The 21,595-nt window shown below is 46.6% G+C and overlaps 1 protein-coding gene across 2 annotated transcripts in view; it reads left to right on the top strand.

Moving 5' to 3' along the window:
• Nucleotides 1-21,595, top strand: part of fat2 (FAT atypical cadherin 2) — a 97,491-nt gene that overhangs the window by 40,535 nt on the left and 35,361 nt on the right. For both annotated transcript variants that reach the window (XM_053878436.1, XM_053878437.1), the window contains exons 11-17: nt 328-3,995; nt 4,061-4,457; nt 5,632-5,831; nt 6,123-6,276; nt 6,940-7,173; nt 10,337-10,726; nt 18,374-18,585. In XM_053878436.1, the coding sequence (XP_053734411.1) occupies nt 328-3,995; nt 4,061-4,457; nt 5,632-5,831; nt 6,123-6,276; nt 6,940-7,173; nt 10,337-10,726; nt 18,374-18,585 (5,255 nt within the window). The remainder of the gene's footprint in view (nt 1-327; nt 3,996-4,060; nt 4,458-5,631; nt 5,832-6,122; nt 6,277-6,939; nt 7,174-10,336; nt 10,727-18,373; nt 18,586-21,595) is intronic.

The raw sequence follows: 21,595 nt of genomic DNA, 5'->3' as shown, positions 1-21,595 counted from the left end.
TTTTGTGGCTCTTTCACTGCTAAACCCTCTTCCTTGCACAACTGTCTGAAACAGAAGGAAACAGAAAACCAAACGTCCATTGAAGGACACTGATAAAGAGTTTCAAACTATGACAAAGACGAAGAGAGGAACACAGTCATTCGGTTTGGGAGAGAAAGATTGATAAACACCGCAGACAATATTGACCTCATTAACCCATCGACCCTGGTGTTCTCGGCTAGAAAGAGTGTTTTCTCTTTCCAGTCGATTGTCTCCCCGCTTGTGTTCACCATCTCATGCGTGTGTGAAGTGCTTAACAGGTCATAATAGAAGTTCCTCTCTCTGCAGGAAACATCGACAACATGTTTTCCATCGACCCCCTGCTGGGCTCCATCAGTCCCTCCAAACGGCTGGATCTCCAGCCTCAGCAGCAGTTCCACTTAACGGTGAAAGCGACGGACCAGGGTTTCCCTCAGCGCAGCGACATCTGCTCTGTCCACCTGCTTGTCCGCGTCTCCGACCAAACGCCACCTTCCTTCCTGTCAGATGAATATTTAACAGAAGTCAGTGAATCGAGCGGGGTCGGAACATCTGTCATTGCCGTGTCTGCCTCCAGCCCCGCTGTGGTTCAGTACCGCATCGAGGCTGGCGATCCAGACGGAACGTTTCACATCAACCCGTCCACAGGCTTGATTCTGGTTCAGAAGCACCTGGATTATGAGAAGCAGGCCTCCTACCAGTTGAAAGTTACGGCGTCTACCACAGCTGGCGCCCTCTCGCAGACCTCGGTCAACATCTATGTGGTCGATGAGAATGACAACGCGCCAGTTTTTGAGCAACAGGAATATCGAGGAGAGATCAGCGAGTCGGCACCCATGAATACAATGGTCATGCTGGACATGAACATTCCTCTCGTGGTCAAGGCGGCAGATGTGGACCGGGGTATTAACTCTCTGCTGGTGTATGAGATTCTTGATCCAGACGCCACGGAGATCTTCAAGATAGACCCAAGCATGGGCACCATCACTTTGACTGCGCCACTTGATTTTGAATCCAAAACCGAGTATGAGTTCTTGGTGCAGGCGAAGGACTCAGGGGAGCCGGCGCTGTACACGGCCGAGCCAGCCAAGGTCACTGTTCGTGTCCTGGACGTGAACGACTGCCCGCCACAATTCGCCGACTCCTCCTATGAGGCATCCATCATCTTTCCAGCTGTCACCGCTGCTGAGGTTGTGCGCGTCACGGCCCATGACCCTGACTCGGCAGTCACATACAGCATCACCGAGGGGAATCTTCACGGCGCGTTTTCAATCCAGCCTGACAGCGGCGTGGTCACTGTGAGCAACACATCTGACTTTAAGCACTTCTACCAACTGGCTGTCAAAGCTTCTGACGGACTCTACAGCACCTTGGCCACCATCAATGTGAACACGACCAACTTCACAGAAAGCAACCTCAGATTTGAGCATGGAGTCTATGCAGCAAATGTAGTGGAAAACATGAACAAAGTCAAAGTTCTGGCTGCTCTCAAACCAGTCGGGTGCTTTTTAAATGAGCCCCTTCTGTTTTCCTTGGTGAACCCCATGGGAAGATTTTCAGTTTCCCGGACATCTGGTCTCCTTGAGACCACAGGTGTTCCTTTTGACAGGGAGGAGAGAGACGTTTACGATGTGGTGGTCAAACTTGAAGACATGAGAACGCCAGCAAGGACTGCCACGACTCTTGTCAAGGTTTTCATAGACGATGTCAACGACAACCATCCGCGGTTTCTAAACCTTCCCTTTTCAATTACGGTGTCTGAAGACTTAGAACCTGGCGATGTGCTGTATCAAGCGACTGCCATTGACAGAGATTTGGGATCAAACAGTGCCATTATGTACTCGCTCGAGGAGGACTACGATCTCTTCCGCATCCATCCAGACGAAGGCGATATATCCCTTCAAAGGCCGCTAGACTTTGAAGCCCTCAATAAGTATAGGTTAACCATCTTCGCCAAAGATGAAGGAAACCCAAGTCATCGAACTCGGTCGGAGCTGAGCATTCAAGTGAGGAATCGAACCAACCCGGTTTTCCAGACTCTTGTCTATCCATTAAGAGTTCCTGAAAATGTTCCACCATTCACCACCATATTACATGTGCAGGCAAGAAATCCAGATGGCTACCGACTTGTTTATAATCTCGAGGATGAAAATGCCACAAAACACTTTCATATGGACTTTAAGACCGGCGTACTCACGGTCACAACCCCTCTGGATTATGAAGTCCAGACAGCGCACGTGCTGACGGTCCGAGCATCCGATTCCGTCACCGGAGCGTTCTCTGAGGCCTCTATTGAAATAGAAGTGGATGATGTTAACGACAACGCGCCGGTGTTCTCAAAGCCAAACTACTCGGCCGACATCGCCGAAGGTCTCCCCGTTGGCACTTCAGTGATACAGGTCTCTGCGTCAGACTTGGACTCCGGCAGGAATAAAGATCTGACCTTCCACTTGGTAGAAATGACCGAAGAAGAAGCACAGTTATTTGAGATGGAACCCAAGAGCGGGGTAATCGTGACGAAAGGCGTGCTGGACCACGAAAGCAGAAACACATTTGTTCTGAAAGTCCGAGTGACTGACAACGGGACAGTGTCTCTCAGCAGCGAGGTCACTGTCTTCATTAATGTCACTGACGTCAACGATAATCCGCCGGACTTTGTCAGCGCACTTTACGAAGCCAATCTGGACGAGATGGCCAAGTGTGGCCATATTGTCGTAAAAATACAAGCATCCGATCCGGACATCAGCGACGCCAACAAACTCAAGTACAAGATCTTGTCAGGGAATGAAGATCGGTACTTTAACATCAATGAGTCCTCGGGAATCATATCCTTCTCCAATGTCTGTAAGAGGAATCTTGATCCCTACTATAACCTGACGGTGGCGGTGTCTGATGGTGTCTTCCAGAAGAAAGCGCCGGTGAACATCGACATGATAAACAGCAACAGACATAGTCCATACTTCAAACAAAGCATCTATGAAGCAGAGCTGGCTGAAAATGCCGAGGCTGGTACTCGGGTCATCCGGTTAGCCGCCATCGATCCAGACGACGGGCCGTACGGCAGCGTTGACTACACCATCATCAACAAACTTGCCGAGGATCAATTTGACATCGACAGTGACGGCCATATTATCACGAGACGACCTTTAGACAGAGAAAACCCTTCGCAGAGAGTGATCGCCATTAAAGTCATGGCGAAAGATGGAGGTGGGAAAGTGGCCTTTTGCACGGTGAAGATCATTCTCACCGACGAGAATGACAATGTACCTCAGTTTAAAGCGTCGGAGTATCAGGTGTCTATTCAGTCCACCGTCAATAAGGGCTCCCCTGTCATTCAAATCATGGCTTATGATGCCGACGATGGTAAAAACGCGGACGTGACCTACACCGTCGATGAGGCTGAAGAGGTCACTGAAGACATCATTGAGATAAACCCTTTCACTGGCGTTGTCAGCGTCAAAGAGAGTCTCGTCGGCATGGAAAATAAAATCTTTCACTTTAAAGTGAAAGCTCGCGATGGTAGCTTCCCGTTCTACAACTCCACCGTCCCAGTTCAGGTGAAAGTGGTTCCTCCCGAGGTGCCTCTGCCAAAGTTCTCAGAGCCTCTGTACTCCTTCTCGGCCGCGGAGGATGTTCCCGTGGGGACGGAGATCGGGTCGATAAAAGCGAACTCTGACACGCCGCTTATCTACAGCTTAGTGGATGGCAACACTATTGAAAGCAACAAAGACAAGGTGTTCAGCATGGATCAAGAGAGTGGGACTTTATTGCTTCAGAAGAGCATCGATCACGAAAAGACCAAGTGGTACCAGATCGATGTGCTTGCTCAGGGCAACCACAACGGGACAGATGTGGCGTCGCTCGTGTCGGTCAGCATTCAAGTCCAGGACGTGAATGACAACCAACCCATGTTCGACGCCAGCCCTTACAGAGCCTTCCTGGCTGAGAACATGCCGGCGGGAACGACAGTCATCCAGGTGAGACCCTGTCAGTGGTTTGTGTTCCAAAGTGAATCCAGTGTTTAGAGTTTATTTGACTCCAGGTGACCGCCAACGACCCGGATACAGACACCAACGGACTGGTGACGTACAGCCTGGAGTCGCTTCCCGATGGCACCACGGACGACATCACCGAGGTGTTTTCCATCGACGGCGACAGCGGCTGGATCACGACGATGCGCGAGACGGATTGCGAGGCCACCAGGGTCTACAAATTCAACGTGCTGGCGACGGACCACGGCAGCGACGTCAAGTTGTCGTCCAGCGTCATGGTGGAGGTCACGGTCACCGACGAGAACGACAATCCGCCAAAGTTCTCCAGCAGCACGTACCGTGGCGCGGTGATGGAGAACAGCAGCCCTGGGGAAGTCATCGTCTCCATGTCGACCACAGACGCAGATGTATCGCTGGAGAACCGGCTGGTGACCTGTTATATAACAGGTAAATCTGTGGTGGTAGTTTCAGGAAGGAGGAGTGTTTGTCTTCTGTAATAGTTTGCCATCAAATATCTGCGTCGCACTTTGGCTTGCTTTGGTAATGAGCGACCCACTGAATATCTCCCAGACTGTGGGCTGTTTCCACGCATTAATGAGGTGAAATTCTAATCGCCCTCAGCTGAGTCATGATATTGTGTTATTCAGCCTCTGATGAATCACAAAGCGGCGCAGGTTGACAAGCAGATGAGTGGCGAATGCCAACAGCATCCCCTGCAGTTAACAGCAACAACAAAGCAGCAAATGGATGCAAATCCCCTATTTTCCTCCAGACAGCAAAGCCAGATCATTTAGAAGGAGCTCTCTGTCACAACAGTGTTCTCCAGAACCTGTGACTGGGGAATATTTCCAAGAGTTCGATTGATGCCAACACACTGTCAACAGTGCAATGGACGTCGAGCAGTGGAAGGAGGTGATTTCAGCTCTTCAAATCTTCAATAAAGTTTCAACTTGTTATCAAGAAATCGTGCAAGGTGGCAGTCAGAGCGCTCCCAGGTGGCACTGAAAATTCCGCTCCAGTGAGAAGCGACAGGAAAAGGTTATTGGGGAAAACAGCATTGTGAGAGAACAAAAGGCTCAAATGTGCAATGCAGCTGATTTATTTATTACACACTGTTTGGTGGATCTGGTGCCTGGGAGTGGTGGAGCCAGGCGACAGGACAGATCAAAAGTATCTGTGGCGACAGCTAGCATGCTTGACAAACTGTAGATAGCGTGACGGGCGCGGACCGTCTTCAATCTTTAGGTGATTTACAGACAAGTGAGTTGGTTCGCTGATCAGGATCAAAGGGGTGGAACCAGGACAGAATCACATGAATGCAGTTGGTAAAAAAGAATTTTTGTTAAAAGGCTAGATGTAGGTGGAGCACTGTTCTAACATCCAGGTCCCCAGTCGGGCGAATCTCAGCAGGGAAACTAAGTGAGCGTTGGTAGCACCTGAAAGAAACTTCAAGGCAGGGATGACTTGACCAGGAAGTAACTTGTCGATAGAAAAAACAGCACCTAAAATAGAGTCCTGTGGAACACCACGGGTAATTCCCTCCCACTGATCTTCTCCAATATGGACATGAGCCAACAGGAAGAGCTGGAGCGGTTCTTCATTTCAGTGCTCTCTCACTCAGACGGAGACCCGCTGGGGCAGTTCGCCATCATTCAGGAGGACGAAGGCAAGTGGGGTGTGATCGTGAAGGAGCCGCTGGATCGAGAGAGCAAAGAGAAGTACACTCTGAAGATCACAGCCACGGATGGGAAGTTCGAGACGCCGGTGACAGTGGAGGTCGGCGTGCAGGACGCCAATGACAACAGTCCAGTGTGTGAACAGGTACGCGGTTTCTCTTCTCCTTGTGTTTGGGCTGAATGTGTTCAGGAGAGTTTGAATGTAGTCACAGCCACTCACCTGTTTGACCTTTCCTATCCTATTCCTATCCCTTCACCTTTTACCCAATACTTTTCTTTTTTTTTATCTGACAACAAAACATGTCAAGAGCCAAGCTGTTTATAAAACTCATATTTTTCAAGAATGTTGCCTCGAGGCTGAGATGCTGCAGCTGTCATGATTTGAGATCTTCAGCACCGAGGACAGCGATGACAGGTTGTCACTGTCCTCCTCCAGCTGCTGTACAGAGAGTCGGTGATGGAGAACCAGGCCCCCAACCTGTTCGTGTTGAGAGTCTCAGCCTCTGATCCAGACCTGGGAGTGAATGGGCTGATCTCCTACAGTCTCCACGGCGTTGACTCGCACAAGTTCCACCTTGACCGCCGGACAGGTAGGCTGGGGGTCAAGGTGTCAGTCACCCGTGACCACTCTTTAAATCCGTCTCTAGACAAAATTGAATTTTGAAGGTTTATTGATATATGAATTTCAGCAGATGAGAAACGTGTCGCAATTTGTCAAATAATATATATTTTTTTATTGATACAGTAAAAACTTCCATCAAACAAGTACAATGTTGTGTGTGAATAAGGCTGTTTACCCACTATTTTATTTTAGCTTTGGCATTTCATTATTTATTTATTTATTTTTTCAAATTAAAAAAAACGTTTAAAGAAATAGATGACATAAAAAGACTTGGTTGTAAATCATAAATAAAATTCATTTGTTTAAAAATGGTGAAATACTAATTTACTTTATGAAATATTTTTACTCAGCGTTCCGGTTACAAATTTTCAAAGTACGTGAGATAATTCAATGTTTTCACATAGTATTGTTGTGAGAGTAGTAGAAGAGGAGGCAGAGGGTTCAAGTATTTGGAGTCAGGCATTTAGAGATGAAGGAGGTGAAGAAGAGCCTGCAGGCAGAGGCGACTGAGCTTTCGAGGGCATTAGAGGTCCCTGCCATGATGTATGTTTAGAGACTCAGGAGTCAGAGTCAGAAGAGTGAGAGATGAAGATAGCTATCATCGGCTATATCGAGTGCGTTCCTCTTCCAGGGAAGCTGTCCACTCTGGCCGTGTTGGACCGGGAAGACGTGGTCCAATACAACATGGTGGCCAAAGCGACGGACGGCGGCGGCCTGTTCTGCCAAGTCAGCATCCATCTATTGGTCCAGGACGCCAACGACAACCCGCCGCTCTTCTCCTCCAACCACTACCCGGTCACCATGTTTGACAACACCACAGTGCGCACGCCCATCACCGTCCTCTACGCCAAAGACCCCGACGCCGGTAGGTGCCAGCTAGTTTCTCGCTCGTCCTGCTTTTCTAAGAACTGGCTGACTCATGTCAGAACCTGCTGCAGAGCCGCTGCGTGGCTTTTAATACTTTAAATGTGCAGGCTTAACATTTTATTTGGAGATCCAGAGTCAATAAAAGACGCTCTGAATCACTTAATCTTTGATCTGTGACTCCAACGGTCTACTTCGGCATCACATGCTGGCGGTGGTATGAGGCGGACAGGGACCGGGTGCTGGTTTGGGTGGCTCGTCCGTTCACTCATCCTCATGTACCTGCGTTTTTGGGGAAAGGTCACTCAGACAGTGAATCTCAGGTTTCCCGTCATGTTTGAATATTTCATGGAATATTTCAAAAGCAGCCTCAGTGAAAGGTTGAGAGTCGCCCAGGGTTGTCACATGCGACTAGATCGGGTCGTTTTTATGAGAAGGGGACGTGGGTCAGATCTGGAGCTGGGTCACCCCGAGTGGTGGAGGGAGCTGCAAGTCCATACACTTTCCTGATTCACATGCTGGTTTGCTGTCCCATAGGAACCATGAGTGGCAGAAGGTTCGCTTTCTTTGGTTTCTTCAGGGCACTCTGGTTTCCTCCCACAGTCCAAGGACATGCCGAGGTTAATTGATGGCTTGGAGTGGAGGCGTGTCTGAGGGGGTCCCCACTCCTGCCCCCCCCCACCGCTCGGAATAATCGGATGGCAATGAACGACCTAGTTTGTTTTCATAGCAACATTTCATCGCAAAATACATCATCAAACCATGGAGACACATGTATCCGAGAGTCTAAAAGAGTCTTTAATATTCACCGGAAAGGCTCGCGTTCAGTTCCGGTTAGTTCTTAAACGTCTCAACAGGTGCAAGACAAAGGAAGAATGAATGCCCGTTTAAACAGAGTGCTGCGGGAGGAAATCCAAGTTCTGTAAAGGACTGATATTATTGTTGACTGTAGCCACTAGCGAGGTGATGTTGCCTGCTTGTGTGCGCGGTTGTGTTCCTGCCCAGAGAGAGGGGAAAAAAAGAAAGAAAAAAAACGCCAATTCAGCATCTTTGTCTGACAGAACAGCATCGATTAAAACAAGAGGTGAACATGAAACTCCTTATTATTGATTTACTGAGAACACTGTGGTTCTGTGAAGGAAGTGAGCCCGGCTTGTGAGCAATTAAAGCGTGTGACTCAGAGACACTCGCTGGCGTGGCCTCCGCGGCACAGGCACCAGACGGCTCGGTTCCACTTGACTGTCCGATCGCTACGTTTCGACATCAAAGCTCGATGTTGAATGTAGACAGAGCCAGAGAGAGCTGAAGTCTTCGGCTCAGGAGAGAGCCTCAAGTCAACTTCCACACCGAACTGCCATGACTGCAAAATAAATGCTGACACAGCAAACCTGGCGGAGGCGAACCCCCCTCTGGGGCAACCTATTACAGACCACCTGGACACGGTTCGGAGCGAGGAGGATCACACGTCAGTACAGGAAGTCAGTCGACCTCAGCAGAAACCTTGGGCTCGTTCTTTTTCACTGACAAAGTTTAAGTTACGACCTCGCTCTTTTGATTCAGAGCGTCCTCCGCGACGCCGTCTTGTCGTCCTTGCTGTGAGTTTTCGCACTGAATTCCATCAGTTCAAGTCATTCTACAACCCGTCAGTGGATGATTCTCCGCCCCAGAGGAGGAGTTGTGTCACTCATGCTGACACACTTTGTCTCACAACGGTCATCGTTCCCACAAATGCAGAGGGATGAGCAGAATTGACTCACTCCAGCGGGGATGAAGAGCAGACGAAACACAGCAGCCACTCCTTCAGATGTGCAGCAACTTGTTCCCATCCAATGAGTCCAACGACTGTGACTCATGTTCTTTTCACACCGACTGAAACCAAAGTTTCCCCAGCACTAACCGCTACACCACCGCGCTCACCACCTGCCGGACACCTCCTGACCTCTCCTATAGCGCCACCATGAGGATTTCGTTTGAATCGTTTTGAATTGCATCCGCACCAGGCGCAGGACGTGTGTCACTACACGCCGGCGTCGGAGGCAGAACCCAGCCTGGCACAATTTCCGCTTTGTTCCACTTGATTATAGACCTCTTGCTCTGGGCTTTGTGGCTTCGCTCTACCTTCGTTCGCCTCCGTCCCACCAGGTGCGATTTTGCTAACAAATAACTGGTTTGTTTTTCCTGAACAAAGCTTCCAGGTGTCAGACAGCGGGACTTCTACCGCCCCCTAGTTTAAGTGCTGTTGGTTTTATTGTGTTGTTAAATTCATTGAAAAGGCTTGCGACTAACCAAGGTTTTTTTGTTTACTAACACAACTGAAGGCAAAAAGTACTATTACTAGCACTGAATATAAATATGCAAAAAAAATATATTAGTAAATAAGAGCGTAATATAAAATCAATGATGAAAGACTTTTAAATGTATAAAATGATTAATATTAATGAATTCAAAAGTGTTTCGTTTCTGTTTTTTTAAGTAAAATATTCTGACATAACAAAATAATTGAGAGCAAAAATAATTAAAACATTCCACAGAATGTAAATATGTGCAACAATACATCATGAAAAACAGCACTTTTTTGAGAATTTTTTTTTTAACAAAAATAGGAACAAGGAAAAAATAAAATAAAATGGTAATATTGGGGATTATATTAGACCAATCAACCACTGAAATATTTTTGAACATTTTATTTAATGTGTTTATGCATTAAAATATCAAAATAAAATAAGTGAAAGGAGGGGAAATTATTAATTTAATAAAATGAAAATATTGTATTGCTATAATTTTTAGAAATTAAAAAATAATTCTTGTAATAATAATAATAATAATAAGTTTGGATCTTAATTATTGAAATTTTAGATAGTATTTTCATGAATTATGCAAATAATGTATTGTATATATATATATATATATATATATATATATATATATATATATATACAGTATATATTGTATACTGTATTTATTTATTTATTTAAAAACCAAATGGTTCAAAGTTAAGCCAAGTTTTGGCTTCTACAGAAAAGGCAGATGGCTTGTATTGAAACTAGTGTCTAAACCAAAACAGTGTTGGTTCCTCAGTGCAGTGAGCTCAAATGTTCATGATGAGAAAGATCTTGCATGTGTGACACCGTCACTGGTTTTGAAAAATGTCCTCTCTCCTGCAGGTATAAACTCTGAGGTTAAATATTCCATCCTGTCTGGCGATGGCGGCTACTTCTCCGTGGACGAGTTCTCCGGCGTCGTGCGCCTGGAGCGCCCCCTCACCGCCGACACGCCGTCCACCTTCGAGCTGAAAGTGAGAGCCACTGACCGGGGCTTTCCTCGGAACCTGAATTCCGTTGCCACGGTGACCGTGGATGTGGTGTCCTTGGATGACTACCAGCCCGTTTTCCTGAACTCGGAGTACACGGCTCAACTTCTGGAGTCCTTAGCGGTGGGGTCGGAGGTATTGAGCGTGTCAGCGCTGACCCGAGACGGCGGAGGCCCGGACCCTGTCAAGTACCAGATCGTTGCTGGCAACGAGGACAAGCGCTTCCATCTCCACCCACGAACAGGTTGGTGCTTCCAACATGGCTGTCAGCGGGGGGTAAAGTTTTGGGCAACAGAACCACTCTTTATGTTGAAAGGTGTTCGGATGAGAGTTGGAGTCTCATCTAAGTGTGATGTGATGCTCTCTCATGTAACAGACTGGGAAAAATATGGTAGTAAAAATACTGCAATTTTTGCTGAGTGGGTTTGCTTGGATATACACTCGGGGTGTCCCAGCTCAGTGACTGCCTCTGGGGTGGGGGGGAGCCCCGTCAGATACAAGAATACATGGGGGCGGAAGACCCTTGACTTTTCAAGGTGGTAATGTTTTGGCTGCTTCTGTGGACACAGAGTCTATTATCATTTTCGGTTTCACTCATGCACACTTCGTCCCCACCTCCTCTCACGCTCCATCACTTCTTCACTCCTCGGCTGGAAAACAAACAAACTGAAAACCCTCACGGCCGACCTCCAATCTCCTCGCTGCTTCCTGCGTCTGCCAATAAATCAGTACAGGGCAGCTGCTCAGAGAGTCCTCCGTCATTGATCTGTGTCCAGTGCATTCACTTTTATTTTTGGGGAGAGGAGAGACTTTTAAAGCGCAGGGTTAGTTGGGGTGCAGAAAACCAAAATGTTTCTGGGTTAATTCACGACATGAAACAAAAGACCAGTTTGAATTTGTATCATCGCATGTTGATCGTTCTTCCCATCTTAAAGCGCACACTTTGTTTCAACATTCCGTCATAAGTCGGTGAATCAGTGTCATCCGCAGCGCCCCCCTGCTGATCTATAACATGCAGCGATCGATAGCCTTGTGGCTCACAGCACATTCTGTTCTTTCTTTCTCTCTCTGGGTAAATACTTAGTCACAAAGGATGTGTTTACACGCTGAAACATGTTTCCCTCAGAGCCGCGTTGGAGGCACAGCGGCCAGATTTCTTCATGAAAACAAGATGCAGATTTCGTGTTTGTACCTGTGGTTGGAGAGGGACGGGAATTAATATGGTGACGTGAGGTGGGGGGTAGAATCCTCCTGGTTTATTCCAGAATCTTGTTTAACATGTTTTTTCACAAACATTTCATGCACACATTATTTTTATAAAAAAAAACCCCAATATATATGTATATATATATATATATACATATAATAAAAATTAAATGGAGTGAATCTGTGATTCATTTTATTGTAACATACTTAGTTCCAGTTGCACCCTTTTGCTCTGCTGTATACCATGTAGGGTTGGCTCTCTCCATGTGTCCATTCAGGCTCATTCAGTTTTCCATGCAGGATCTCCTGTATTTTTTCTATCACACATTCAGATCACTGATCTTTGTCAAGTTCATCTTGACGTCTTTGTAGAGATGAAGGGAGGTGAAGAAGAGAGTGCAGTCAGGGTGGAACGGTTGCACGGAATGCAAGTGAGCCTCAGAAAACCTTATGCAGCAACATCTGTGTTCTGTGTCCCATTTTTAGATCTGTCTTCGGAGCTGTTGGTTCACATGGTCTCGTCGACGGAGTTGATTTATTAATAACTGTCTCAGTCTCGATGCCTCGGGTCAAAGATTGCCGCTGAGTCATGAGAAACGCTTTCAGGAAAGAGACTCGCTTTTGTTCGAGTGAAGGGCCGTGTGTCATCGTTTGCACCGCTTGATAGCTGAAGTGGTTGAAGAGGCGCTCACTAAAAAGCAGTCCTCGCAGCGTGGAGGTTTTTGGAATCCAGTCGGCGAGTGAGGAGAACGACTGGGCGAAGGAGAGTTGTAGAACTCAATTCAGATGCCTGAATTACTCAGGGTGAGGCGTCAGTTATTGTCGATATCAATTCTCACGCTGTGACTCACTAGTTTTGTCGCTCATGAGTGGTTCAGACTGAAGAGGTTCGGCGCACAGATGACGAAGAGTTGGTCTTCAAGGTGAGGGTCGGATGGTTTGAGAGATGTTGAGCAGAAAAGTGAGATTACTGGCTTGAAAGTCAGGTTGACAGCACAAGTCGGAGAGTTGCTGTCATTGACCTTCATGGTTCTGGAAAAGCCTCTAAAATAAGTTCAGACTAAACTCCTGATATTTAGTGCATGGTGCGCTTTTGTTTCCTCACAACACGAAGGTGTCAGCAGTCCACTCCAGCAGTTGTGTCGACGCTATTGTGCGCTGAGGCTCATCTGGGTTCGTATTGGACACACAATTAAATTCAGCAATTCGTCAGCGTGGTAATAAATCCTGCGCTTGTGCATAAATACTCGCACAAACCCGCCTGCCGCAGCGGCGCGGCGGCCTCTGGAGGCTCCTCGCGGCCGTCGATGAGGAAAAACCTGCTCCGCGGGAGAATTATACGAGCAGGGAGCCGAAGCTGGAACGCAGCTCGGGGGACCTGGAGCCGATGCGTTCAGCCAGTGTTTTATTCAGAAAAGCAGTTGTTCTGAGCGTATTTCCACTTCAAATCGATTACACGCCTCCTAAGGCTTACGGCGGAGCGTTCGTTAGACACCACTGCTTCTGCCGGAGCAAAATAAGAATGAACTATTTGTTCAGCGCGCTGAATATTCAAGTGGGCCTGGAGCACTTTTGCATAACGAAATCAGATGTTTGTGTTCTGTGGATTACCAGACACACTGGTTAGTCATCACATTCAGATTCCCTCGCTATTATGAGCTGCTCCTCAGAAGCGCTGCAGTGGTCAGTTCCTGGTTGTCCAGGGACAGGAAAGCCTGCACATTTTTTGTGTGTCAAACCTACTGCACGTCCTCCTCAAACCAATCTAAAGCGCTTGAATGGCGACGTGCTGCTGCCCGGGAAAAAGGTGCAGGTCAGGCATGACATCGAGTCTTTCCACTAGGTAGAACCAGGCTCCGTCCATACCCAGAGGGACCACGGAAAATCTGGACTTCAGAACAGTCCCCTACCTGTTTGGCTGTGTCCATCCCATGAATCGGATTGCTCTCCTGCAAGAGGAGTCATGTCAGAATGAAAATAAAAAGTCTCCAATATAGAGATGCATAAACCATATGTAATGCCAGACGCTTACTTGTTCTAAGAGTCCCATCTTGCACTGACACAATTCAAACTTGTACTTGTGTAAGAATCAAAGGCTCAATATCGATAAACAGCCCTTTGGCCACCAACATTCAAAGGATTCAGGAGACAGACCTCGGTCCATACCAAGGACAAACCATGGCACTGCTGTAGACTCTGCCAGAGTGGATATCTCGCACCCCCTACATAAGGGGGGGGACCCAAATGTGGCCTCACAATGGCCTCTCCATTGTTGTGGACAAACACTCGAGGGTTAAATGTAAGTCGGTCATCTCAGGTTTATATTCATTGATTCTTGAAGGACCTCTTGGGTCCTTCTCAGCGATCTTCTGGGGTGTCTCCTGATGCTGTGAAATGCAACATGAGTAGATTGAATGGAGATAAAACGAAGATGACTTGTTTAAACTTGTGCCATTTTAAAGTGACACGGCTTCTCTTGGCATTGTGCCAGTCAACATTATTGACAGAATCTCATAAACCATTTCCAAAACTTCCTGACAGCCTGTGAAAGAGGAAGAAAGCCTGTTGAAACACGTTGGAATATCAGTCATAAAGGACTTTCCAAATAAGCTAACGTCCTCTTCATGAATCCTCTTCAAGCGCCTCAATCTCCTCCAGCTACCTCCCAACTGTGCACAGGACACACCTCAAGTCTGAGTCTGTTGGAGACGTGTCATTTGAACGCTGAGGAATAAATCCACATTTTCTGTGGATGTGGATGAATGTATCCAAATCTAGAGGAGGATGTAACCCTGGCATCTGCTGCCCCACTGGTCGCTTGGACTTCCTTCTTCACAGCTTCATTCGTGTGTGTCTCTTTTGAAGCTCCTTGTGCAGGGAAGTCGCCTTCACCAAAAGTTAAAACAGTTATATCTGAATGAGTCAGGGGCCCCTCCGCGGTCATAGTCTTGGCCTAGCCCCCTCAAAGTATGGGTCTTCTCCGATCCTTCTTGGAGTGGGTTAGGGATGCAACTTGGAGTGATTGATGGGGTGCAAGGATAAAGAGGAGGGTTCTCCGTGTAGGCAACAAGGCAATGTGTTGCAGCACACGACAAATGTTCTGAATTGCTTGACTTGTTCTGAGTGCAGAAGTAGCCGTAGACTATCTGGGCTCATAAGCTCAACAGTCAGCAGATGCTCAGTTCAGCCTGGTCTGCAGTCTATATATATGTTTGACTCACAAGTTGGATTCCAAAACTGCCTTAAACTGTGAAAGCAACTCTGTCATTAGGACGAGGATCTGGCCCAAGACTCACACAGAGTGAGCTGGAACGTAGGGAAGGGGCAGCAGCTGGTCGGTGGGGCGGAGTCAGCGGCAGAAGAAGAGGGCGAGGCTCATCAAAATAAAACAGGACGGAGAATGGTGGACTTACCTCAGCAGCCGAAACATGGCGCTCACTAATGCGAACTGCGCTACACCACAGCAACTCCCCGCAGAGAAAAGTTGAACTAAATAAACGCACATATTCAACCGCGGCTGGATTCACAGATCCTACTGAGCTCAGCAGAATCACTGAAGACCTCAGTGCTGTGTATAAAGTGAAGGATAATTTACCCAGCGGGTGCGTCGTCGGAGGCTTAATAGTTGCCTTTGTAAAAGTGCAGCTCGTCGTCAGGACGGCTGGCGGATGATGAAAACAGTCTGTCACCCACACGCGGCCGCGCCGAGCTGATCCACTTAGTGCGGGCTAATACGCTCACCTGTGATGGTGTCGTGTTGCTCGTCGCAGCGGGGGACGCAATTTTGAGGCGTTCGGAAATCAGACTGAATGGTGCGGCTCCGCTGACTGTGATGGACTTTTTTTTTTTCTTGTAAGCTAGCCAGTTTCAAGTTTCGCCGTTGCGGTTTGCACCGCTCCTATGGAAGCTGAAGGAAGAATTCACCCAGCCTGTATAAAGCACATTACACGAGGCCGTTCTTTGATGACCTCGCCTGAACTACAGTAACTGTTCCGCTGAATCGTGGATGAAGGAACGCTAATACTCAGTCGTCACACTGAAGGGTCAATGACTGGCTCACAGTAGCCTTCAGACTTTTGAATGGGAAGCAATTTGTTGGTTTTTTAAGGGCTTTCAGAGGACATTTCAATTTGGTTGAAATGTCCTGAAGTGAAGGTGGAAAATCTGGCGTTGGTTTTAGCTTTTACTTTCCAGACTAATCTGGGAAGAAACAACATAACTGGATGTTGGGGAACACATCCACTGCTTACCAGCCGGGCCCCTGAGTGAAGGGCCCGGAAAATCAAAAACCCAGACTGAGCGAATGATGAGAAATATAAATCTATAGACGTCACTCAAGTTCACGACCGGTCAGTCTCACTCACCGGCCGGAGACGAAGCAACTCAATTACAGAGATTCCGAAAAAAGAGTGACACGGTTTATCTCTGGACGGACTCGCTTTTAATAGCAGCAATAAATCGAGGTTGCGCTTCACGCGCGGATGATAGATAACGGAGGAAGGCAGCAGCCAGCTGTGGAGAAATTTATAGTTTCTGAAAGGTTAAAGTCAAAGCTTCAGTGAGCTGTCAGTAGTGGGAGTCCACCAGATACGTCACATGATAACACACACGCTCAGCCTGGATGTTTGTGGGTCTCGCTCATGGTGGATATTATCGTCCGCAGCGCCACACTTGTACATTCATTTTCAAACAGAACATTATGCCTGTCACTCTCAGTGATATATATTCAGAATTTCCAATATGGTGTGCATCCGAGCACGGCGCCGCCGCGGCGTTTACGTGAAGAGAGGCACATATATGCTATCGACAATCACTGCGGTTGAATTGTACTGTATGTCTGGAATCTCAACTAGTCTCGCAGAGTGAGAGGTGGGAGACACGTGCATCTGCCGCCGTCGTGCATGAAGTAATGACCAGATATTATTTTTAATCAAAGGTTGTTTCATGTTTATTCTTTCAGCCTGGAGCCAGTTATTGATTCCGGAATCATCTGCATCATCAATACTGTGCGTCTTCATGCATATCTGCTCATAAATATGTGAATCAAATGATCATATATTATTTTTTAGTAAATAAAATGATACGCATGAATATATTGAGCCAATTAATGAGATTTTTAAAGATCATTTTACCAAATAAAAATGCGTGAAATTGCCATCATTGTAATTACAATGTAACTATTCTTCAACTTGTCTTCCTCATTTACTTCAGCACTAATTCGGAGACGTGTCATTTCTTGACTCAAACTGTCATCTCTGGAGTGAATGTGTTGACGGTGATCCCACCGTTGCTCGAGGTTGTCAGAGGAGGACCAGTGCGGTTCCCAAGCCTCAGTGTAGACAGACATGTTGGACTGGAGCCAGACCCTGTGAACTGAACTAGACAGTCTGTTCTTGTCATGTGTGGCCGTGTTTGGTTCTCACTGTCTTCAGTGGATCCAAGATGAACCTGACACGGTGCGAGACCATTGCTCTTGGTCTTGACTCGTTTTCTGGCCCTCACAGTCTTGGTCTAGGACTCGGTCTCTGTCGGCTCTGGTTCGATGGTCTAGACTGAAATGCTGTCCAGCGCTGCGCTGCATCAAGTCGCTGACAGCTCACTGAAGTGGGACTGAGAATCTGTGAGAGACTGAGTGAGTAAACATAAATGGACGGCGTTTTTACTAAACTGCACAGTCCACACTTTGTTAGAGGATTTAATTTGCGACGTGATTAATCTCCTAATAAATCAGTTCTTTTTCTTCTTCATTCGGCTTGAATACTCTGCCGTAGGCAATGAGGGGGTAAATGGGATTTTTTTTTTTTTCAAAATAGTAGAAGATGCTCCAGTGCTAAAAAAAATAAACAAATCTCATACAGAGCACCCTCATATGAGCCGTCATGCTATTTATTTACATTGACTTATTTATCACATACACGCACAGCTCCCCGTCCAGGTACAACATTACACACACTACAGTGAAAACAAAGAATATCAACTAAATGGTTCTACAGCAGCTGTTCAACAAAAAAATCCCCAAATTTTTTACAAATTTCCAAAGAGGAACCAGTGTCTAGTTTCACAAGGCATCAGAATGTGACACCTTTTCATGAGCAATAATAATAATAATAGTAACTGCAGTAGTGGAAGAAAATATTCAATATATATATATATATATATTTTTATATATATATATATATATATATATATATATATATATATATATATATATATATATATATATATATATATATATATATATATAAACATAAATGGTAATCTCCGCGCTGTAGTGTGTATATATATATATATATATATATATATATATATATATATATAATATGCTCCTGTCAAGATCCATTCTAATCCAAGATGTAATGGCGCACATTTTCAGTTGGGCTATGAATGAGTGGATCTCTTGTTCTTCACCGTCAGATGGCTAAAGTTCGGTTCCTGCTGTGAGTCTGTGACTCGACATGCATGTGTTTTGTCCGAGGACTTGAGCTGACCACAGAGAAATCTTTGCACGTTTTATGAAGCGGACAACTTTCGCATCTCTCGGCTCCACCTGTTCAACATTCCCAGCACAGAGCGCGAGCATGTTCCGCAAACACATCGCTGTGATGTGGTCCATGTTTTTGTTTTAAACTGGTGACGCAAATCTCTCCCATCATGCTTTATTCAAGGCTGCTCTCTTGATCCGCAGGGTCCCTGACTCTCGTCGCACCGCTGGACTTTGAGATTTCCCGAGAGTTCTACCTGTCAGTGGAGGGCCGGCGGGGCAAGTCCACCCTGAGCGACATCACCACGGTCATCATCAACGTGACGGACGTCAACGACAACGCTCCGGTTTTCCAGCGCGGCGACTACAGCGCGGAGATTTCCGAGGACCTGACGCCGGGGAGTCTGGTCATGAAGGTAGAGAACACCAGCAGCCACGCTGAACAAAAGGTTAAAGCTAATTGATAAGTTGTACCGGCAGCTGCACACGCTCCATTAAGAACCCACAATTCACCGCTAATCTCTAATTAAATCCGCTGCCGGATTCATGTTTTAAATTAAATAGGTATTTTAATTAAATTCAGATAATTTACAGATCACCAATTATCAGTCGCTTTAAATTTCGCTCACGCACAAACAGAAGTAGAGTGGAGCGTCTCCTGCGAATGACGGAGGCCTGGATCCAATGAATGTAAATGGGAACTTCTGCTACTGGAACAATCGTTCAACCACAGACGGGAAAAACACTTTTGCTGTTGGGAGGAAAAGATGTAGCTAATGTGTTTGTTACGCTTCTCATTCCAGCAAGTCTTTTGCTTTCAGAAAAAAAAAAAACCTTATTGCAATTGGCTTCATATTTTGGAAAACAGATAGCGAACAGTCACAGCAGCCGGCAGTCAGCACCAGCCCACACTGACTAACTCCAAAAACTTTACTCCCTTATCCTGGAAAAGACAATCCTTGCGTCACGTCGGCATCAGACGTTGATGTTATACAACGTCTTTGGCACCTTTGAGCCACAACTGAACCCCAAAATAACACAACTGAACACAACCTGTGAGCTTACGAACAAGGTTATCCACCCCCACAATCCATCGGTCCTCTCACTCCAACACCAGATTTTCTGCAGCGTACTCGGGACACAACGCTTTACAAACCAATTCATGCAACCAATGCCTTGTGACATTTGAAAAATCATTGATAGTAATGAGCTCAATGGGACTGCAGGTGGCAGTAGTCCCGATGACAAGCCACACCACCTCCCTTCCTTCTAGCTGAAGTTTTCATTGACATCTGTTTTTGAGTTGTTGTTGGGGTTGTGGTTTTTTAGTCTCTTAAGGGTGAAATGTTGGGGGGGTGGAGCCTGTCCCAGCTACCTTGGGTGAGAGGCAAACAACAAACAACTATTCACACACTCACAACTGTGGACAATTTCAACCTCTAACAACCAACCTCTGGATGTACGTGGATAGTGGGAGGAAACCAGAGTACCCACGCAAGCATGGGAGAACATAAAAAACTCTCCACAGAAAAGTCTAAGCTTTCCTCAATTTGGAAGAAAACTTGCGACCTTCTTGTTGAATCTGTGCACATGAGTCTAAACACTCCAGTGATGAGCCAACTCATATTTTTGGGTTGCTATCCGGAAGTTTATGAAATTGAAATGTTCAGTCTCCTTCACCACAGTGTTTTGGTTATGACATCTCATTGTATGATGTGGCCTCTTAACCGCTATGGATCGATTATTTTTGTCTAAAATCCATCATCCAAACCGAAGGAGCGTAACTGGGAGCAACAGAACTGAAACCTGAATCACCTCTGCTGGAGACATGCAGTCGCACACACGCCAGTGATCTCAGCGGCCATGTGACTGCAGCGAGAACGTGCCGTCCCACATTCATGTCCAGGACAAACACAAAGGCGCAGAAAACAATTGCTGCAAAGAAAATCAATGAGCACAAAGGAGCCGGTGAATGATGATTTTCTCTTTCTTTCGAAGAAAAAAGTCTCTCTCTCCCGCCGTCAACATGTCAGCCGTCATCTGTCAGGCCTGCAGCAGAGATAACACAGCAATAACACAGCTCAGTGGCTGGCTGATGCCTCCACGCTGGATGGATGATGAGTCCGTAATCATATGGTTTCACAGTTGATATTTTACCCCCCTCCCGTTTCCACGCGTCCCGCTCCTCTTTCTCACTTTTTGCCATTAACATGCTTTGTGTCTGATGTGCCATAAATGGAATCGCATGTCCTCCGCCAGACGTGGAAATTACAGGATTCATTGTGGGGCAGTCGTGACGGTGGGGGAGAAAACAAACATGAGAACAGAGCCTTGTTCTCGGATGAGACGTCGCCATTAGTGTCTCTTATTGAGGAGCCACATTTGCGCTCATTAGACAATGAGGATTCATTTTCATGTCAAACTCTTTAGAGTCAGTGAAAGAGATATTAGCCTGTGACATGTCCGGCGGTGAAGGGGGAAATCTGGGAGACCAGGGTTCTCTGACGATTCTCTGATCAGGTTAGAGTTGAGCTCTTTCCTCAGGTGGAGGAGTTCAAATTTTGTGGTGTCTTGTCCTCGAGTCGGGGGAAAAGCTGAGCCAGAAGACAGAGCTCTCCACTGAGCGCTGGGTTTCTCCTCTCACCTGTGGTCACCAGCTTTGGAGTGACCCAGAGAACAAGAGCTTCTCTGCCTGGACTCTCTGAGAGAGAGAGAAGCTCAGTCATCCAGGAGAGACTCGGAGGAGAACCTGAGCTCCACCAGGAGAAGACAGTTGCAGTGGCCTGGACGTCCTGTCTGGATGGCTTGTGTCGTAAACATGAGGTTGGCGGCCCCAGGGTGGGCCCAGAGTTCAGAGATTTACCAAAGAGATTCGTCCCAAAACAATGAGCAAAAAAAAAGAGGGTGATGCCAAAACACAGTTCAACTCAAACAGCACAAAACAAAAATGGCAACACTAGAAAGGACTCAAAATTCACTGATGATGAGGGGAGACAGGAAGACGCATCAAACACTATCAAAATAAAACAGGAAGTGGCCAAGCAAACGTAACTAGCAAACTTAATTTAACATCTCACGCAGCTTCTGGAAAGAAGGTCTGCTGGGCCTCTTGCCTGGTGCCCCTGCGACCTGATGGTGGCTGGGCGATTGAACACAGAATGACTGGACACCATTAGCTACTGGTCACTGGGGTCTATAGTTAGTGCTGATGGTGAGAGTTTTATAGTCAAAGCAATAAGTGTTTTTAAATCTCTTGAAGCACAAATAAAACTGTCCTGTAGATCATGTAGCAAAACTGCATCAATCGTTGCCAGCTATGTTTTTCTCGCTGTCTATATGTTGACATTGAAGCATTGTTGCTGAATGTGAAGCTTAGATGTTCTCGGAACAGAAATAGGTCAGTCAAGACAATGCTGCACAACAACA

Source organism: Synchiropus splendidus, chromosome 11, assembly GCF_027744825.2.
Source record: "Synchiropus splendidus isolate RoL2022-P1 chromosome 11, RoL_Sspl_1.0, whole genome shotgun sequence".
Lineage (NCBI taxonomy): Eukaryota > Metazoa > Chordata > Actinopteri > Syngnathiformes > Callionymidae > Synchiropus > Synchiropus splendidus.
Note: the sequence above shows the minus strand (reverse complement) of the source record. Positions and strands in the feature narration are given on the sequence as shown.